This window comes from Crocodylus siamensis, chromosome 13 (genome assembly GCF_052110815.1).
Source record: "Crocodylus siamensis isolate JL-2025a chromosome 13, ASM5211081v1, whole genome shotgun sequence".
Taxonomy (NCBI): Eukaryota; Metazoa; Chordata; order Crocodylia; family Crocodylidae; genus Crocodylus; species Crocodylus siamensis.
The window spans coordinates 4,397,662-4,413,308 of NC_143407.1; the positions used below are offsets into that span (position 1 = coordinate 4,397,662).

General features: G+C 45.0%; 1 protein-coding gene and 1 long non-coding RNA gene across 5 annotated transcripts in view; one reads left to right on the forward strand and one right to left on the reverse strand.

Moving 5' to 3' along the window:
* LOC149853710 (uncharacterized) overlaps nt 1–11,711 on the reverse strand; it is a 37,580-nt gene extending 25,869 nt beyond the window's left edge. Inside the window, exons 1-2 of one of the 2 annotated variants that reach the window (XR_016438909.1) lie at nt 11,255–11,711; nt 4,485–4,588 (exon numbers count right to left, since the gene is read on the reverse strand). This is a non-coding gene — a long non-coding RNA (uncharacterized LOC149853710). Of the gene's footprint in view, nt 1–4,484; nt 6,660–11,254 lie in introns of those variants that run through there. The other variant, XR_016438908.1, reaches the window with a different exon arrangement.
* SLC26A9 (solute carrier family 26 member 9) overlaps nt 1–13,813 on the forward strand; it is a 38,393-nt gene extending 24,580 nt beyond the window's left edge. For all 3 annotated transcript variants that reach the window (XM_090025780.1, XM_090025781.1, XM_090025779.1), the window contains exons 13-21: nt 1,418–1,524; nt 2,124–2,193; nt 2,845–2,937; nt 3,927–4,043; nt 6,666–6,983; nt 7,170–7,224; nt 8,538–8,683; nt 10,605–10,682; nt 11,719–13,813. In XM_090025780.1, coding sequence (XP_089881906.1) covers nt 1,418–1,524; nt 2,124–2,193; nt 2,845–2,937; nt 3,927–4,043; nt 6,666–6,983; nt 7,170–7,224; nt 8,538–8,683; nt 10,605–10,682; nt 11,719–11,766 — 1,032 coding nt within the window. In that variant the 3' untranslated portion in view covers nt 11,767–13,813. The remainder of the gene's footprint in view (nt 1–1,417; nt 1,525–2,123; nt 2,194–2,844; nt 2,938–3,926; nt 4,044–6,665; nt 6,984–7,169; nt 7,225–8,537; nt 8,684–10,604; nt 10,683–11,718) is intronic.
* Nucleotides 13,814–15,647: the final 1,834 nt, after the last annotated feature.

Consider the following 15,647-nt stretch of genomic DNA (forward strand, 5'->3'; position numbering starts at 1 on the left):
CTTGAGGCCCACAGCCTCTGGATCTGGAAACAAAACACTATAGGCGAGCTCATTAGGGTGGGTCACTCAGCTGGTGAGCTCACCTGAAGCACTGTGCAGGCATGACTCTGCTGAAACCTGCCTTCAGCTGGTAGAGCTCATTTCAAACAGCAAGAAGCTTTAGCAGTACGAACACTTTTTCATCCTGGCCCTTTTGAAACCTGCTTTTAGGCAGAGCCTAAAAGTTAGTTTTGACCAGGAAAAGTATTTCAAAGAAGGCTGGGTTTGGCCACAGTCCTAATGATGCTCAGCCTACACTTGACTGCTTTCTGTAGCCAAGACTCACCCAGGTCCTGTTGGCTCACCCCATTTACAAATACTTTTTTTTTTCCCTCTTGTCAAGAGAGACCTGAAACTTGGATCCATCTGACCCTCTGAAAAGCTTTAGGGATTGGGACCCACCTTGCAGTTCAGAGCCATCTCAGAGGCACAGATCCAAGCTGTATCACCTGTGAGATAGTAAAACAAAGTCCCAGATGCTTCTTGCCATGAAATATGACTCTGCACCTTTTATAACACCACGGATGTAGATCCTATTATCCTTGCCAAATTCCAATTAGGCTAATGGCTGACCTAAATCTCTCCTGGAATTTTAACTGGTCACAACATTTCTAGCCTCCAATGATGATGCAATATGGCCAGATGATGTCAGGGAGCTGTCATGCTTAACTTCTGAGCTGGCTGCAAGATCCTCGTATAGATTTAGTATAGCCTGAAAAATCCTTGGACGTGGGGGGAGTAGAAGGTTCTGAGTAAAGGAAAGAATTTGTCTGAGTCTCCATTCACTTGTAGCATCATAAATCTGATGCTTGGCTATTGAAGTCAATGGAGTCACCTTCATCTGACTGTCATCAGAATCAGGCCTATTAGTAGGGATGAGGATTCTGTCATGATGCTTCTGCGTTTGTTATATATTTGGATCTCTGCTGTGATATTTTCCATATGCTGACTGTCTGCAGGGGCCTTCAAAGAGGGGCACTGCATACTTATATAATAGCAAAGGGCCTGGACTTCAAATGAAGGTCTTGTCTTGACTAGTCAAAAGGCTAGTCTTTCAAACTGTGCTAGCAAGAACGGGAAGTTTCAGACTGAATGAACCAACATGGTTCTGAAGCTGAGGAACTTGAGTTTCTAGTGTGTCTGCCCCAGGATCCCACAAACTCGCAAGAGAACACTTCCAGTCTTCCAGAATGCAAACCACAACTAAAAATGAGCCTGAGTCACCAGTGCTCTTATTTCTCATCATTTTAGTCTCCAAGTCTTAGTGTTGTTTGGATTCAGGACTTTGCCAGGCCTATCTCCCGCTATAAGTCTTCATGAAAGTGCCCACTGCATGTTGCAAAGAGAAGTGACTTGCCATGTACTTATCCTTCCACAGATGGTCTGGATGGTGAGTTTCCTGTCGGCCTTCTTCCTGGGCCTGCCCTATGGAGTTGCTGTTGGCGTGGGATTCTCTGTGCTAGTGGTGGTTTTTCACACTCAGTTGTAAGTGCTCCCTGGGATCTGCATTGCAGGGTGACTGCACAGTTCCAGAATATTTTCTAGTTATTAAGTACACTTCAGGTTATTTTTATAAGTGACCTTTGGACCAGATTTTCAAAGGAATGTGTAAACGGTGCCCGCGGGGGAAACGCAGGTGTCCTCCCCTTTTGCTGGAATGCACAAACAGGAACGTCAGTCATTAATTACTGCCTGGCGTCCCACTCCTGTCCACAGAGTTACCCCGTGAATATTCCAGAGTAAGTATAATGCAGCAGGTATTTGCCCCGCCAAGAAAATATCTCCACAGATCTTTCCCTATGGAATCACTGCTCAGAGTGGCATCCATCACTGGGCAGGGACTGACACCGGGCTTATATGCTACTTAAAAGTCTTGGCATAGGCCTCGGGTGCGAGGATGAATTTTGGCTGCAGAATGAATTCTCTTTCATTAGTATCCATCAGCAAAGGGCCCAGATTTTTGGCTGAAGGGTCCCAGGACTGTAACACAAATACACAATGACCAAAGTATCCAGAACCAGGCATAGCTGTATTTTTAGCACTGTTCAACATTGAATATGTGTTGTGTTTTTTTTTTCCTCTAGTCGTAACGGTTCTGCCCTGGGTCAGGTAACCTCCACTGACATATATAAGAACCCCAAAGCCTTCAACAAGGTAAGTGGGGAAGTTAAAAGGCTCTAAGAGAAAATTACCTTGTTCCCAATTCCCTTGTGACCGGTGTAATAAGGAGCTGTATATCTGTGTTACTTTCTCACCTTGTTTAGCTCAGTGGGGTTTCATAGTTTCATAGTTTCTAGGGTCGGAAGGGACCTGAGCAGATCATCTAGTCCGACCCCCTGCCATGGCAGGAAGGAGTACTGGGGCCAGACGACCCAAGCAAGGTGTTCAACTAACTTCCTCTTAAAAACCCCCAGGGTAGGAGCCTGCACCACTTCTCTTGGAAGTTGGTTCCAGATCCTAGCTGCCCTGAGTTGTTATTGGCTTGTTATTTTCAGAAGTCATAGCAGGAGGTCTGATCCTTGCAGCGGAGACTTTCATAATCCTCAACTATCCGCCCTGTTTGAAATCCTTCTGCCTCACCCAAGAGGTCAATACAGTGTTGATGTCATTACTACTGTTGCAGCATATAAAACAGAGAGAGCAAGCAGTTGTACTTCTCATAGATACAGATCCACTGAAAATGATCCAAGGCTTTATCCACAGACCTGTTCACCCGTCTATTGACTCCAGTTGCAAAAAAATAACAACCCCCAGAGCCAGGCAAGAGCCTCTTACACGCAGTCTGAACTCAGATGTCTGTTGCAGGTCCACGAACTTGATGGGATAAAAATCGTGACCTACTGCTCCCCACTGTACTTTGCCAACTCAGAGATATTTAGGGAGAAGGTTATAGCAAAGGTAAGAAATCTTCATTCAACATCTGCTACAAACAGAAGCTACTGCCTTATTCCAAAGCCCGTGGCGCTCAGCCTCTGATGCCTTACTGCGCTAAGGAAACATATGGGGATGGCATGTTCGGTTTTGGAGAGTAGAAACCTTTATTCTCATGACACTCAGTGGCCATGTCTACATGAGCAGCAGACTGCGCACTAACAAGCATTACTGCGCAGTATTATCCCCGCATGGCTGTTTTTCAGACGCTACTGTGCAGTAGCACTGCATCATGGTTAGTGCCCACCAATGCTACTGTGCAGTAGAGTCTCATGTAGCTGCACCCAGTAAGGAGAATCACTGGCCTTAGCTAGGAAATAAGCCTAAATCCTGGCTAGCATCTCTACTGCCAGAAGAATTCCTGCAGGTCCCTCCTCCCTGCCTGAACTGGTATGCTGTCTTGTAAGAGGAGCTGCCAACAGGGGACCCTTGCTCACCTCACCCAGGCACAGGTGAAAGTGCTGAATGCAATGTAATCCTGCCACACTTCATGGTCACGTGCAGAAAAATAACAGGAGAACGGTCTGTGCTCATGGAACTGAACTGGCTTTTGGTAGACACTAGTGGTGGAGGCGCCACAAGACAGCCAGCACGCCAGCCCCCATGCTGCTCCTTCCAAGCTCTAGGCAGGCTGCTGAAAGGGAAGCAGCTAGAGTGGCGCCAAAGTCAAGACAGACCAGAAGCCTCTAGGCGTCCTGCTCTCAGAGTCTGACGTTCTACAAAATGTTTTGGGGGGTGGTTTTCTGCCTGCGGTCTCCAAAGTCCTCTTTGAGCAAGACAGCAACTAGACATGGCTATGGGCACTTAGCAGCAGCCTGGGCTGGACCATGAGCTGGCCTGAGTGGTGACTAGGTCCCTTCATGCCACTCGCATATAGGCGTGAGGCTCTTGCACTCAGGTCTTCCACAGCTAATCCCCGTACGTAAACCTGACTAACTGTCTCCTCTTCTCCACAGACAGGGGTAGATCCCGGAAAAGTGTACTTAGCCAGAAAGAAATATGTGAAACAGCAGGAGAAGGCAACCGTACACCAGCCAACAAAGCTACAGAAATTCTTATACAAGAAAAACAAGGTAATACATCCTTTCTACAGCCACATGTCTGGGTGTCTAACCTCTTCTTGGTGCCATTGATCATGAGATCACAAGAGAAAGTTATAAGAAATAGAGAAGTGTGATAATTGAACTGACTGGTATTAAAATAAGAAACCACAAAACACAATTTAGGGAATTCGGGGAAGTGCATGAATTTCACGGTCACAAGTACTGATCGTGCACAGCAGCAAGTTTGCCTATTTTTATTACTGTTGCTGGTACTGCTGTTGCTATTAATGAGTTCATTAAATACATGCATTATTTAACAAATGTCAAATTTATTGCAGATGAAATGTTTCATTAATATAACCTGTTTCATTGGAATAATTTGATGAAGGGATTATTAAAATCCCTTGGTTTTGCACCAAGTACATTTGAAGATATCATTACTTATTTCAATTACAGTATCTTGCCACTTACCATCACAGGTTGTTCAGAGATGAAACAAAACCCAGGCAAGACAGCAATCCTGTATTATTCTGTGTTTGGAGTGATTTCCCTTGCCACACAGTATTTTCCTTCCCCTGAAAACAAGAGTTGTTAATTCAGTGGTTGTCCACCACTAGCTAAACTGTACAGTTGAGCAATTGTTCCTGCAAGGTAAAGCCATATGCCAGCACCTCTGTCCATATGACATTAAACCTCATATATGTAAGTAAACACAGCAAGATACACCTCTGCCTCTCTAGACCTTGTCATGATTTGTACCAAGGGGGCTTTACAAATTCTGTTCTGGCTTATAATAACCAAATCAAAATGGAAAAATAAATGAGGCTGATGGGTAAAGAAAGGTTGGCAATATTATTTTGACAGTCAGAATCTGCTTGCTCCTCAGAGCCCAAACACTTTTAAATAATGCTGGGGTTATACCAGAAGTATGGTAATTTAAAACAGCAATATAAATCCTATGCTTAAAAGGTATTGTTTTTAATTTGATCAGATAAAAAACAGTATATCATCTCCAGCTGGAATTCGTCTATACTAAGATGCCACTGTAAGGGGGAAAAAAATCTAAATGTAATTAATTGGCTTGTTGCTGCTCTTCAGACAACCTGGCTAAATCATGCTGCCAGTGTCTCCTACTGCAGCACTGTACAGTACAGGACTCTGGGATAACTACAGGCAAGTGGTCCAGCATAGCAGGTGATTAGTTAATTCTACAATGCACTCTTAGGAGCCTCAGTATATTGTTGCCAGTTTAGTTATACCTTTTCCAGTTTGTATCTCTTCTAGTAAATTATCATCATCAACAACAACAACAACACCATGCCAGGCTTTATACTGCAATTACTGCTGGATTTTTATTATTATTATTATTTTTAAGGATTATTCCTCTTTTATAATTATTCTTCTATTTTCCTTTTATTGGGTCACTTTGATTTTGGGTTATTTTGATTTTGCTGATCAATGTCATTTTGAAGGAGGTGCCCTGGGCTACTTCTGACTACACTTTCTATTGTGAAGCTCTCAACTTGAAATGCTGATGGTCTTTGACAAACTAGCTGATCTTTGTTACTTCAGAAAAAATAAAAAACCAGGCCTAGTACCCCTGCTGCACCTCCGTTGATATTCGATAGTGTTCCAGGAGGAATCTGGCCTGATAAAGGGTTGGAAGTAGGAGGAAGGGATGGATGGATATTTTTCTAAAATTGTTTTCTTGTTCTAGCTCAGTCACTTAAATAAATATGAATGCAGGAATACTTGCATGGAGCTCGCTGGCCTGCGTTATGTGGGAGGTTAGACTAGGGATCTTGATCTTAATCTTCTCAGGCTTATTAATTTAGCTACAGTCTTGACTTGACCCCTCAAAATGACCTCACCAGCACCTACTGCTCATCTGCCATAGCTGAAGCCTTACTTCTGCCAAATATAGGGGCAACTTTTTGGAAGGAACTAGGAACTGCAGCGGAGTCAGTGGAGCAGGAAAGCGGTGGAAGAAGCAAAATAGAAACAAGGCACATCTACGTGAGATACTAAGCTGCTGTAGCAATGAGCTACAGCGACATAACTTATCGCTGTGGTGACGTAGCATTGGTGGGCACTAACCATGATGCCACTACTACTGCGCAACAGAGTAAAAAATGACCCATGTGCCACCAGGACTGCGCAGTACCAACTGCATCGTCAGGGGCATGTGTAGACACACCCACCGAGTAAATATTTTGCTAAAAACTGGGGTTGTGTCAACTACCGGAAGAAGGGTGGGCATGTCCCAAGAGTCCAGCTCAAGGAGAAGGGTCCATTAATGCAGCCAAACTGACTGAGATGGAGCGTATCTAGTGAGTGCGAGCTTCTCTCCAACTTCACCTGGCAGCAACCCAAAATATATCCATCCTGTTGCAAACTGCAATGGGGAGAAATCTTCAGCTGCCATGAATCTGAGCAGCTACGTTTCCTTCAAGGAAATTATGCTGATTTGCACGAGTTAAGAATCTCTCTCTTGGGATTTGCTGGTGTTGAGATGCCATAGGTACACGACTGTGCCAGGGTCTTGGAGCCCAGCCTGCTGCCCTGAAAGCCATGCTCCAAGTTCAGGAGGAGTATTTGTGTCTGGCAAGCTCCAGGCAGGAGCGATGATCTTGTGCCTTTGCTTTGCTGCAGACCCTGTCTTTGCAAGAGCTCCAGAAAGATTTTGAAAGCACGTCCCCGACGGACACCAACAACAACCAGACGGCTGCCAACGGCACCAGCGTCTCCTACATTACATTCCGCCCCCCTGCCAACCACGCTGGGCAAGTGAACACTTCGAGTGAGCTGGGCAGCACCTCTAGCCTTCGGAGTAGTACCTGCAGCGTTATCCCTGCGCCAACTGTGGACCCCATGACCACAGCACCACCCTACGTCAGCTTCCACACCATTATTCTAGATATGAGTGGAGTGTGTTTTGTAGACCTGATGGGGACAAAAGCTCTGGGGAAGGTTAGTTCTCAGTACCTACATTTCCTCTGCAGTGGGGGTGTAGATATTTACCTTCCTCACTGGAGCCTGTAGGACATTATTCATTCACAACTCCTGGGAATTTGCAGAGCCATAGATAAAAAGTCCTGCAGAAGCCCAATGTATAATCATCCTTATTAATCCTCTCTCTTTTGTCTCCACATCCAGCTGTGCTCCAGCTATCAGAAGATTGGGATTAAAGTTTTCTTGGCAAATGTCCATGGTAAGAATCCAAGCATAATACATTTCCTTATGGGCTTCCTACAACATCTGAGAGATGGGCACAGTGGTGATTTCTTTCTTCCATTTTTGTGAACTGCACTAACTGCAAACAGGGCCAGCCTTTGCAAAGGTTCTGATCATGTGCTTCCCAATGAAGTCAAATATTAAGATCAGGGGAAAGGATGGAGAGAGACTGCAGAGAATCAAATAAAGAGGGGATGGAAAATTCTCTCTTCAATTAGCTCTTCTCCTGTGATTAGAGGAATGTCTCCTGTGGTATATCCCTCCACCCATGCTACTATCAGACCCCCTATGCAAGGATCAGACTTCATAAGTCATGGGGTTTCCGTCACATGCTGCTCCATGCTTACTATTTTCATAGCACAGGGCTATGGAGAACAAAGCCTATTTGTCGCAGGAAGAAAGGGTTCACAGATCCTTTTTACTACACACAGCCAAAATGAAAAGAAAGGATTTAGGTTGTCTGAGGTTTGTACTGGGTTTTTTTCTGCTTGAAAACATTTATTTCAAAGCCAGTTGTGTTCTCATCAGCTGTGGCCTATGGTTATAAATGTGCAAGTTTATCTGCCCACAATGGGACAAGTTTACACTTCGAATTTCCTGGGCTCCATTGTTGTCTGTAGTAATGTGTGATTGATGTTGAGGACACGGAAAAGCTAAGGGGGCAAGGCTACTGTCAGTACTTCTAAAACAAAGATCTTATTAGGGGGGTGATACGGCTGTAGTAGCTTACCGTTTGCACCCAGAATAATAGCTATACCAATAGCAATAACAAAACTCTGTCTCTACCTTTCTTTGCTCTTCTCTTAAGTTCCCTGGCCATTTTTATGCCATTGCACTTATGACCTGCCTCACCTGCAAAATACTACTCCTCTTCTTTTACTCCAGGATAATAGAAACTCAGACCCTTCTCCTGCACTTTCTCCCACATACTCCTGAAAACTTCCTAGGAATGCCAGTGCAGTTCCCTTTTCTCTTGCTTGGACCATTGAGCTACGTTATTTCAAACCTGAGCCCAGAAATCAACCACAGCGGAGAGAAAAAAGTTCTTCCCTTCGTTTACACCCATGTAAGCCCATCAGCAAGAATGGGATCTTGGTGATGCATGAACCACTTGCTAGCACTCCACAGGAGTGTGTTGTGCTCCCACTGCTTTGGACCATTTTCATTCTCTGAGGCCTCTATCCACAAAAGGGTGCTACAGTTCAAGAAATTAGCATCTGCTGTGTTCCCTTTCAAGTGGCTCCTGCTGTGGCACCTTCCTCCTTGCTCATATATTTTTCCCTTCTTCAGCTCAGGTATTTGATGACATTAGCACAGGTGGAGTCTTTGAAGAAGGAGGCCTAGACCGCAGTCACATCTTCTTGACCATCCATGATGCTGTTTTATTTGCACTGGCCAACATGAAAGGAGTCGTCCACCTTCCCATCTTAGAAGAGGTACTAGCCACCTGGAGACTGCAGAGTTGTAGGGCTGCATTCTGTACTTAGTTACACCCATGCAAGTGTAACCCACTGCATCAGTGGGAGATGCAAGTCTTTCTCTAGCAACTGAGTCACAGGGGACAATAACAGCCTTCTGCTGCTGTACCTGATGGAATTAATTGATTATCTTAAGTGGTAGACATTAAAATGTATCATCCAGACTCAAAAAAGGATAATTGGCAAAGCCTGATGGAGTCAAGAGGGTCATACAGGTATAACTGGGAGTGAAACTGTATAACTGGGTAACTAGATAACTGTATAACAGAAACTCTATAACTGGATAGGAACTGGGATGAACAGAAGCAAACAAGGGCAGAATTCAGCCCACAGAAACTAGAGGCAGAACATGTCTGTCTCCACTTGACTAGCTCCACTATGCACTAGTGCTTGGCCTGCTGAGAGGGAAGAAAAGGCACAGGCAGCTATGTGGCACATGTTGTAAAGACAGCGGTGACATAGGTTATTTATTAAGGTATTGGCTGGTAATTGCATAGAAACTCAGATAGAAACAATGGTCATGTGACCACATTATCGCATGACAACAAGTTAAAATTGCCTGTATTACCACTGCATGTGTGTGCACAGCTCAGGCAGGGAAGATGGGTTACTAAAATCCTGCTTTCCTCTGTGCCCTTTCTCCCCATATATTTCAGCTTCAGCAGGAGTGTTGGGTAGGAGTGGATAAAACAGCACTCCTAGTTGGACGAGGAGGGTACGCCTCCCTGAGCAGGTTACTGTGAGACGTTCTGGGGTGTGATCTTGCCGCACATCAGATACTGCATTGTAACTCTCCGTGTATAGGCTCTTCCCTTGCATTGCGTGTAAGGCAGAGAATCCCTCGCTGAAAGGGAACAGAATACCTTGCACTTGACTGCAAGGTTAGACAGAACACAGACATTATCCATTTGCCCCCTAGTTCACCTCCCCACATTCACATAGCCATGCCACCCTGAGCTATTCTGCACTTCTTCCAGAGGAAGGGAAACAATCAGTTGTCACAGTGCTGGCCTCAGCCTATGAACTGAGACAGACAGACAGGCATGTGCAGCTTTAGACGATCGCTGCTGATACTGATCTTACAGCTTAACCTCTCGTCTTCCTAAAAACAGGGCCCCAAGGTTCTGACCTTTCTCCAACCCAGACTGTACCCAGCTGCATTTGGCAATGCACTGCTCCCAACCACTATTTACATTGTTAGGATCGATAAGGCCTCTGCAGCCCCAGCCTTGAGCTGATGCTGTGGAGGACCTACCTTATCGCTGTTGCACAAAATCTATTTGTCTTTGGGAGATTTGCTGAAGGTGAAACTTGCTACCTTCAAAGGAGATGTGGGACAAGGAAACTACTGGCTTTTAACTGTGCCAAGAAGGATTTTGTTTGGTGCTGGTGGCTGACTGGAAGGAGGATTTTTACAGGAATGCTGGTAATCAGGGTGGGCCCTGGGTTGAGCCCTTGAATTTGGAAAATACAGTTTCACCCTGGAGTGAACATGGCTTTAATCAAAAGGAAACTGTCCAGAAGACAATGGACCAGATTCTGCTTTATACTAGTGTCCCTTGATACCCCTCTGGCTGCCTGATGTGGGCATAAAGTCAGTGTAAATGTCCTTTATCATTCCAAGGAGAGCGTAAATTGGTTCAGGACAAATAAAAACCAGACCAATTATTACTGCACAGTTGTTTTCTATATCCCCTTCACTGGTGTTTGGATGTGGTGTTTGTTTTAATTCAGGCCTACACCTGATAATAACGTGCTCAAATGTGACTCTGTTCCCAAACCATAAATGACACCTTTATAGGTCTGAAACGCAGGTGAGTTGTATTTTCCTTCCTTGTAGCCCTGCATCCGCTAATCACTGACGGTTGATTTCTTGCAGAGGCCTATTCAGACAGAACTCTCTATCTATGATGAGTCTGCAGATGAAAGCAGTGCAGAATTCAAGAATTTGGAGGAGGTGAGTAACAGGAGCAGGGGACAGTTACTCCCTTGTAGAAATAAGGCGGCAATCCTAAATCCTGGCAAGGGTAGACTAGACCAGGTGTGCTAAATGCTATGACCTAGCAAACACCTAGGGGACTGGGACGACCTAGTTCTAGAAGTACTTTGCAGGAATAGCCTTTGGAATATGGTGTAGCTTCTTGATATCTGTGTTGTGGTAGAAATACGTAATCCCAATTCACTATGGTAAGCCCCTACCCCATGAAGCTTAAAACCTACTGGTACATAGATAAAACTGGCAAAATGCATGAGAAGGGAATGTTAGCCCTATTTAACAGACTGTGACTCTGGGCACAGTGTAGACTACACAGAAACAGCCTATGGCAGCAAGTGTCTCCTGCCATAAGACTTTCTGTCCTCTGAAGAGAGGCTCCCTCATCCCATGCTTCTGTGTCTGCTGTCTTTATTAATCCATGCACAGAAGAAAAGAGGCTATTAAGCTTCATTCTTAAGTACAAAAGTAGAAATGCCCTCCCTGTCCCGGCCCCAAAATGGGTACTGCACACTGTGGGATTAAATGGGTCATACCCTCCTTGGAAACACCCGATACTGGCCGTTGTCACAGGACACCGGAGTAGGTGGGCAGCCAGGCTACTGCGTTATGCTATTTGTTCATACAGGAAGTGGGCCTGTACCATGCAGCTCAGGTCCAAATTCAGACATGAAGGTCTCCAGAGTCTGGTGCATCTGGAGATCGGGCCTGAACCAAATGCCATCACTAGGTCTTGGGTCAGCCCCTCATGCTCACATGCAAGTCAGATCAATGCAGCTTCGCTGGCTTCAGCAGAAATGAAGTCCTTTCTTTGTACCAGCTGAGGGTCCAAACCATGAAAGACAGTCTGTGGAGGGAGATGCTTTCAGTCTCTTAACAAGGTGGAGTGCCTGTGTGAGGCTAGATACCGTCTTATGTGAACCACTTTGCCAGGTTTTTCCACTTGTTACTGCTGTGCCAATATCCGTTCTAATCAATCTGTCTTGTTGCTTCCCTACAGGAGATGTTTGGAAGTATGTTCCATTCGGATGCCCAGACGGCTCTGTGAGCACGTGGGGAAGATAATGTGCCAACGAATCCTTCAGAACTGTTTCCTATTACACACCCCTTTAGGAAGAAGCTTCTGCAGTCTATGTTGTAAGAAGAGCAGCTTTTATGTGCTCTTGCCCAGGGATAGTAATGACTTTGCAGAGTAAGGGGCCATCATTCCTCTCGTACCAACATCTCTCCTTTGTTCTCTTCTTCTGGAACTTGGAGCAAAGGACTCTTGGAGCAGGTGACATAATACAGCAGAAGCAGGAACTCAGGAAATAACATTCAACTAGGCACAGAAGAGAAGGACATTCATTTAATGGCAGGTGCCTTAATGTACAGGATTATTATTAGTCACCATTGCCAACCCTCTTCCACCAGAACACACACCCACCCCCCCGTGCATGTGGACCGTGTAACCCAGGAATCACAGTCTATTTTGCTTTTTATGATCAAGTGAAGCATAAGGAAATATCACAGGCCATTCCTGGCTTTGATTCATAAACAAAAATAGCCCTTACAAGGGGAAGTGATGTAGGCTTGCAGGACACAGATGTGTTAAATGTGAACTTTGCATTCTGCACCCTGAGTGTAAAACCCTGAATTTCCTGGGAACTGCTGCCTAGAACCACCTCTGCCTTCTCTGTATTGCCCTTCTCCCCTGAGCTCTCCATGACTGCGCATGCCAGTGCTGTGAATTTCTGCTCCTCTGAAATCTGTGGTACCACTGCATATCAGCAGTGCTGCTTTCTGGATTATAGGGGAGTTTTTCTTCTTATATTTGGCCTCGGTTGGTTCCCATGACCAAGAGCTCCTTGCTGTTGGGGGACTTCCATGCACATGTTGGCCTTCCCAATAGTCTGGGTGTTTTAAATAAAGTTTATTTGAAACACCTGCAAAATTAAAGTTCACTTAAGTCAATGGGAACCTTTCCAAGGACTGCAGCAGGCCTTTGATCAGACCATTAGTCTAAGGATATCATGAGAGCATTTATTCCTATATTTTGAGGCTTCCTCTTCCTGCTTTTGATAATGGGTCACTGCTTACAGGTTCAGTTGGCGGTCAGTTTGAGACTTGGACAAGTGGTTCAGGGCAATAAGTTTTTCCAAACTAGTTTGCTCATCCCTAATAAGTTCAGGACTGTAGGAGAAGAAGAGACTCTTCAGTATAATGCATACATCCAACAATTTAAAAAAGATGCTATTCCACAGGATCAATATAGTTCGAGCATGAGCGAGTTTTCTGACTTCCTGCCCCTTGGGCAGGGGGCTGGACCTGATGACCTTACAAGGTCCCTTCCAGCTCTGTCTATGAAATCTGTGAAGTTTTGTGTCTGCAGTCAGTCAGCAGTACTTGAGATCTCACAGCTAACTTCTTTGGGCTTAAACTCGTGTGGGATCTCATGTGATCACCTAAAAAACAAGAGAATGCTCATCTGCCGGTTTAAGTGCCTGGTCCCTTATACGCAGCTGTCACCTATCGCATGCTAGAAAATTTTAATTAAAATTCTCCATAGCCTGATGCTACCAGGACCATCTACCTCTTGGGCAGGCAAGCCTGACTCAACAACTTGGGGACAGACAGATGAGATCTTTTTAATTTTTTTAAACCCTAAATACTTTTATACATAAAAAAGTATGAGTGATGCTAATGACTCTTTGCTATTTTAGCTTTCTAATGCCTTCTTTCCATCCCAAAGCTGATTCTCTGAAGCATGGAATAAGATTAGATATATTTAAAGTGAATGTAAAGTCTGAAAAAATACAACAAGCTGAGGGTTAAAGGGATGTTTATTAAATATATTTAGGCCCCAAATTCAGGGTTTGACAAAATTAAGTTTGCAGAAATAATTCCCGGTGATTTTTTTCAACTGCAATGAAAAAACAGGTTTGTTTGTTTTTTGGCTAGGATTTTAAACTTTACCTTGAAGTGTTTCCAGTATTGGGATAAAGCAGGAAGGCCTGAAGGTGAACCTGACTACAAACAAAAAATAAAACTTGACTAGTCTGTGTTTCATTCCATGAATGCAAAAATAAACAATGGCCTTACTAATGAAAAACAAACTAGATTTTGAAAAAGTTATTTCTATTTTAAGAATCAAAGTGTTAAGAGCAAGGTAAGCAATCATGGTGTTTTAATAATATGGTTATTGAAGGTGTCTGTCTAACTTATAAGGTGCTTTTTAAACTGCTCTGATAGAAGGCTTTTGGAGATATTACCGGGGAGAGAAAATGGAGCTCCCAGACGCCTCACTGGTCATAAAAGTAGAGCTGCATGTACCATCAAAGCTTAGCAAACATTGTAGGTAATAACATAAGTCCTGCCTCTGTTTTGTTCAGCATGACCCCTCATTAGTTAAATCGGCACTACTCTACCTCTGTCTTGGATAACACAATGTATGAGAAAAATCACAAAAAATGGAGGTTCATTGCCTCTAGGTCAGGGGCGGGCAATTATTTCAGGTGGAGGGCCGCTTACTGAGTTTTGGCAAGCCATTGAGGGCTGCATGACAGGCATTCAGGGGCAGATTAAATATTAATTTTTAAACTTTTTAGGGGCCCTGTGAGCCAGATAGGATGGCCTGGCAGGCCGCATCCAGCCCACAGGCCACATTTTGCCCACCCTGCTCTAGGCAATAGAAGGACATGCTAAAGACATGGACTTCTTTATTCTGATCTTAGGCTTTTTCTGAGATGGTCTTGTGTTCTAAAACCTAGGATCAGAAAATTAATTCTCTCAAATTATCCTTGAAGCTAATGCACCATCATTACTCATGCTATTGCTCTGATCCCTGCATGTTCCTCTTACCTAATGATTAAAAAAAAAAACCCTGAAAGAGGAAGGAATAAATTCATTGCATACTCGTGCAGGCCTGACACCCAAACCTCAGTTCAAACCCAGAAAGCATCAGAACGATAGATCCACGTGCAAAAGAGGGATGGCTTCCCCTCACTGTTCCCAAAAGCAAGCTGGGATGGGATGTGAAGGATGGCATGAAAACAGCAACAACTACGCGCTCTGCAGCCTTGAAGACCCTTGTACAAGGATACTTGCCTCCTCTCCTGTGGGTTGGGATTGATTCTGGTGATAAACGCAGCCCTCTATAATGGGCAGATGGTGGTTTTTCAAAGCCCAGCTGCAGTCCCAATTTGGGCTTGAGTGTTAGGTGCACGAATCCCATGGTTCCCAGGCCTCTAGTTTCAAAGGTGATGGTCACCAAACAGCAGCCTGGCGCAGCCTGCATTTCTCTTTTGAAAGCGCCCAACAAAGCGGGCTTTGTTCCTGGGGGAGATGCTGAGTCCATGGGGACCCTGCCCGGGAAGAGGGCTGTCATGAGAAAGGTGTAAACTTTCCATCATCTGAGGGCCGCCCCCCCGGCAAAAGTGAACGGTCAGGGTGCCTACGTTTCCCAGGGTTTCTTGATGAGTGAACCTGAGATACTCAGAAAATGCTCCGCTTCCAGAGACCTTTGTTTTGGGCCCTGAAACTCACCAGTGATACGGCCCCGAGCCGGCTTCGCAGCCTGCCCCCGCTGCACAACCAGCTCTCCATCCTTCGTGGAAGATGGGGGTTCGTTCCCCTCCTTTTTTCGATCCTATAGAGCCCACAAAGAAGGGCTGGCTGTCCTCCTCTCTCCTGTGGGGACTGAGGCCTGTCCGCCTGAAGTCCGGTGGGACGGGGCAGGCGAGGCAGAGGTGGGTGTGTGCATAGGTATCTATACCTATGTATGTATACAGACCCATATATATAGAGAGAGAAATATCTATACCTATATCTATAGATACCTAACTATGTTATCTCTACAGAGGGAGATAACACACGTCTCCCTCTCTCCAGCAGTGCGGGCCGTTGCCAGCACGTGGCGGGAAACCCTCGCCCGCGCCGCCCGCTGAGGGG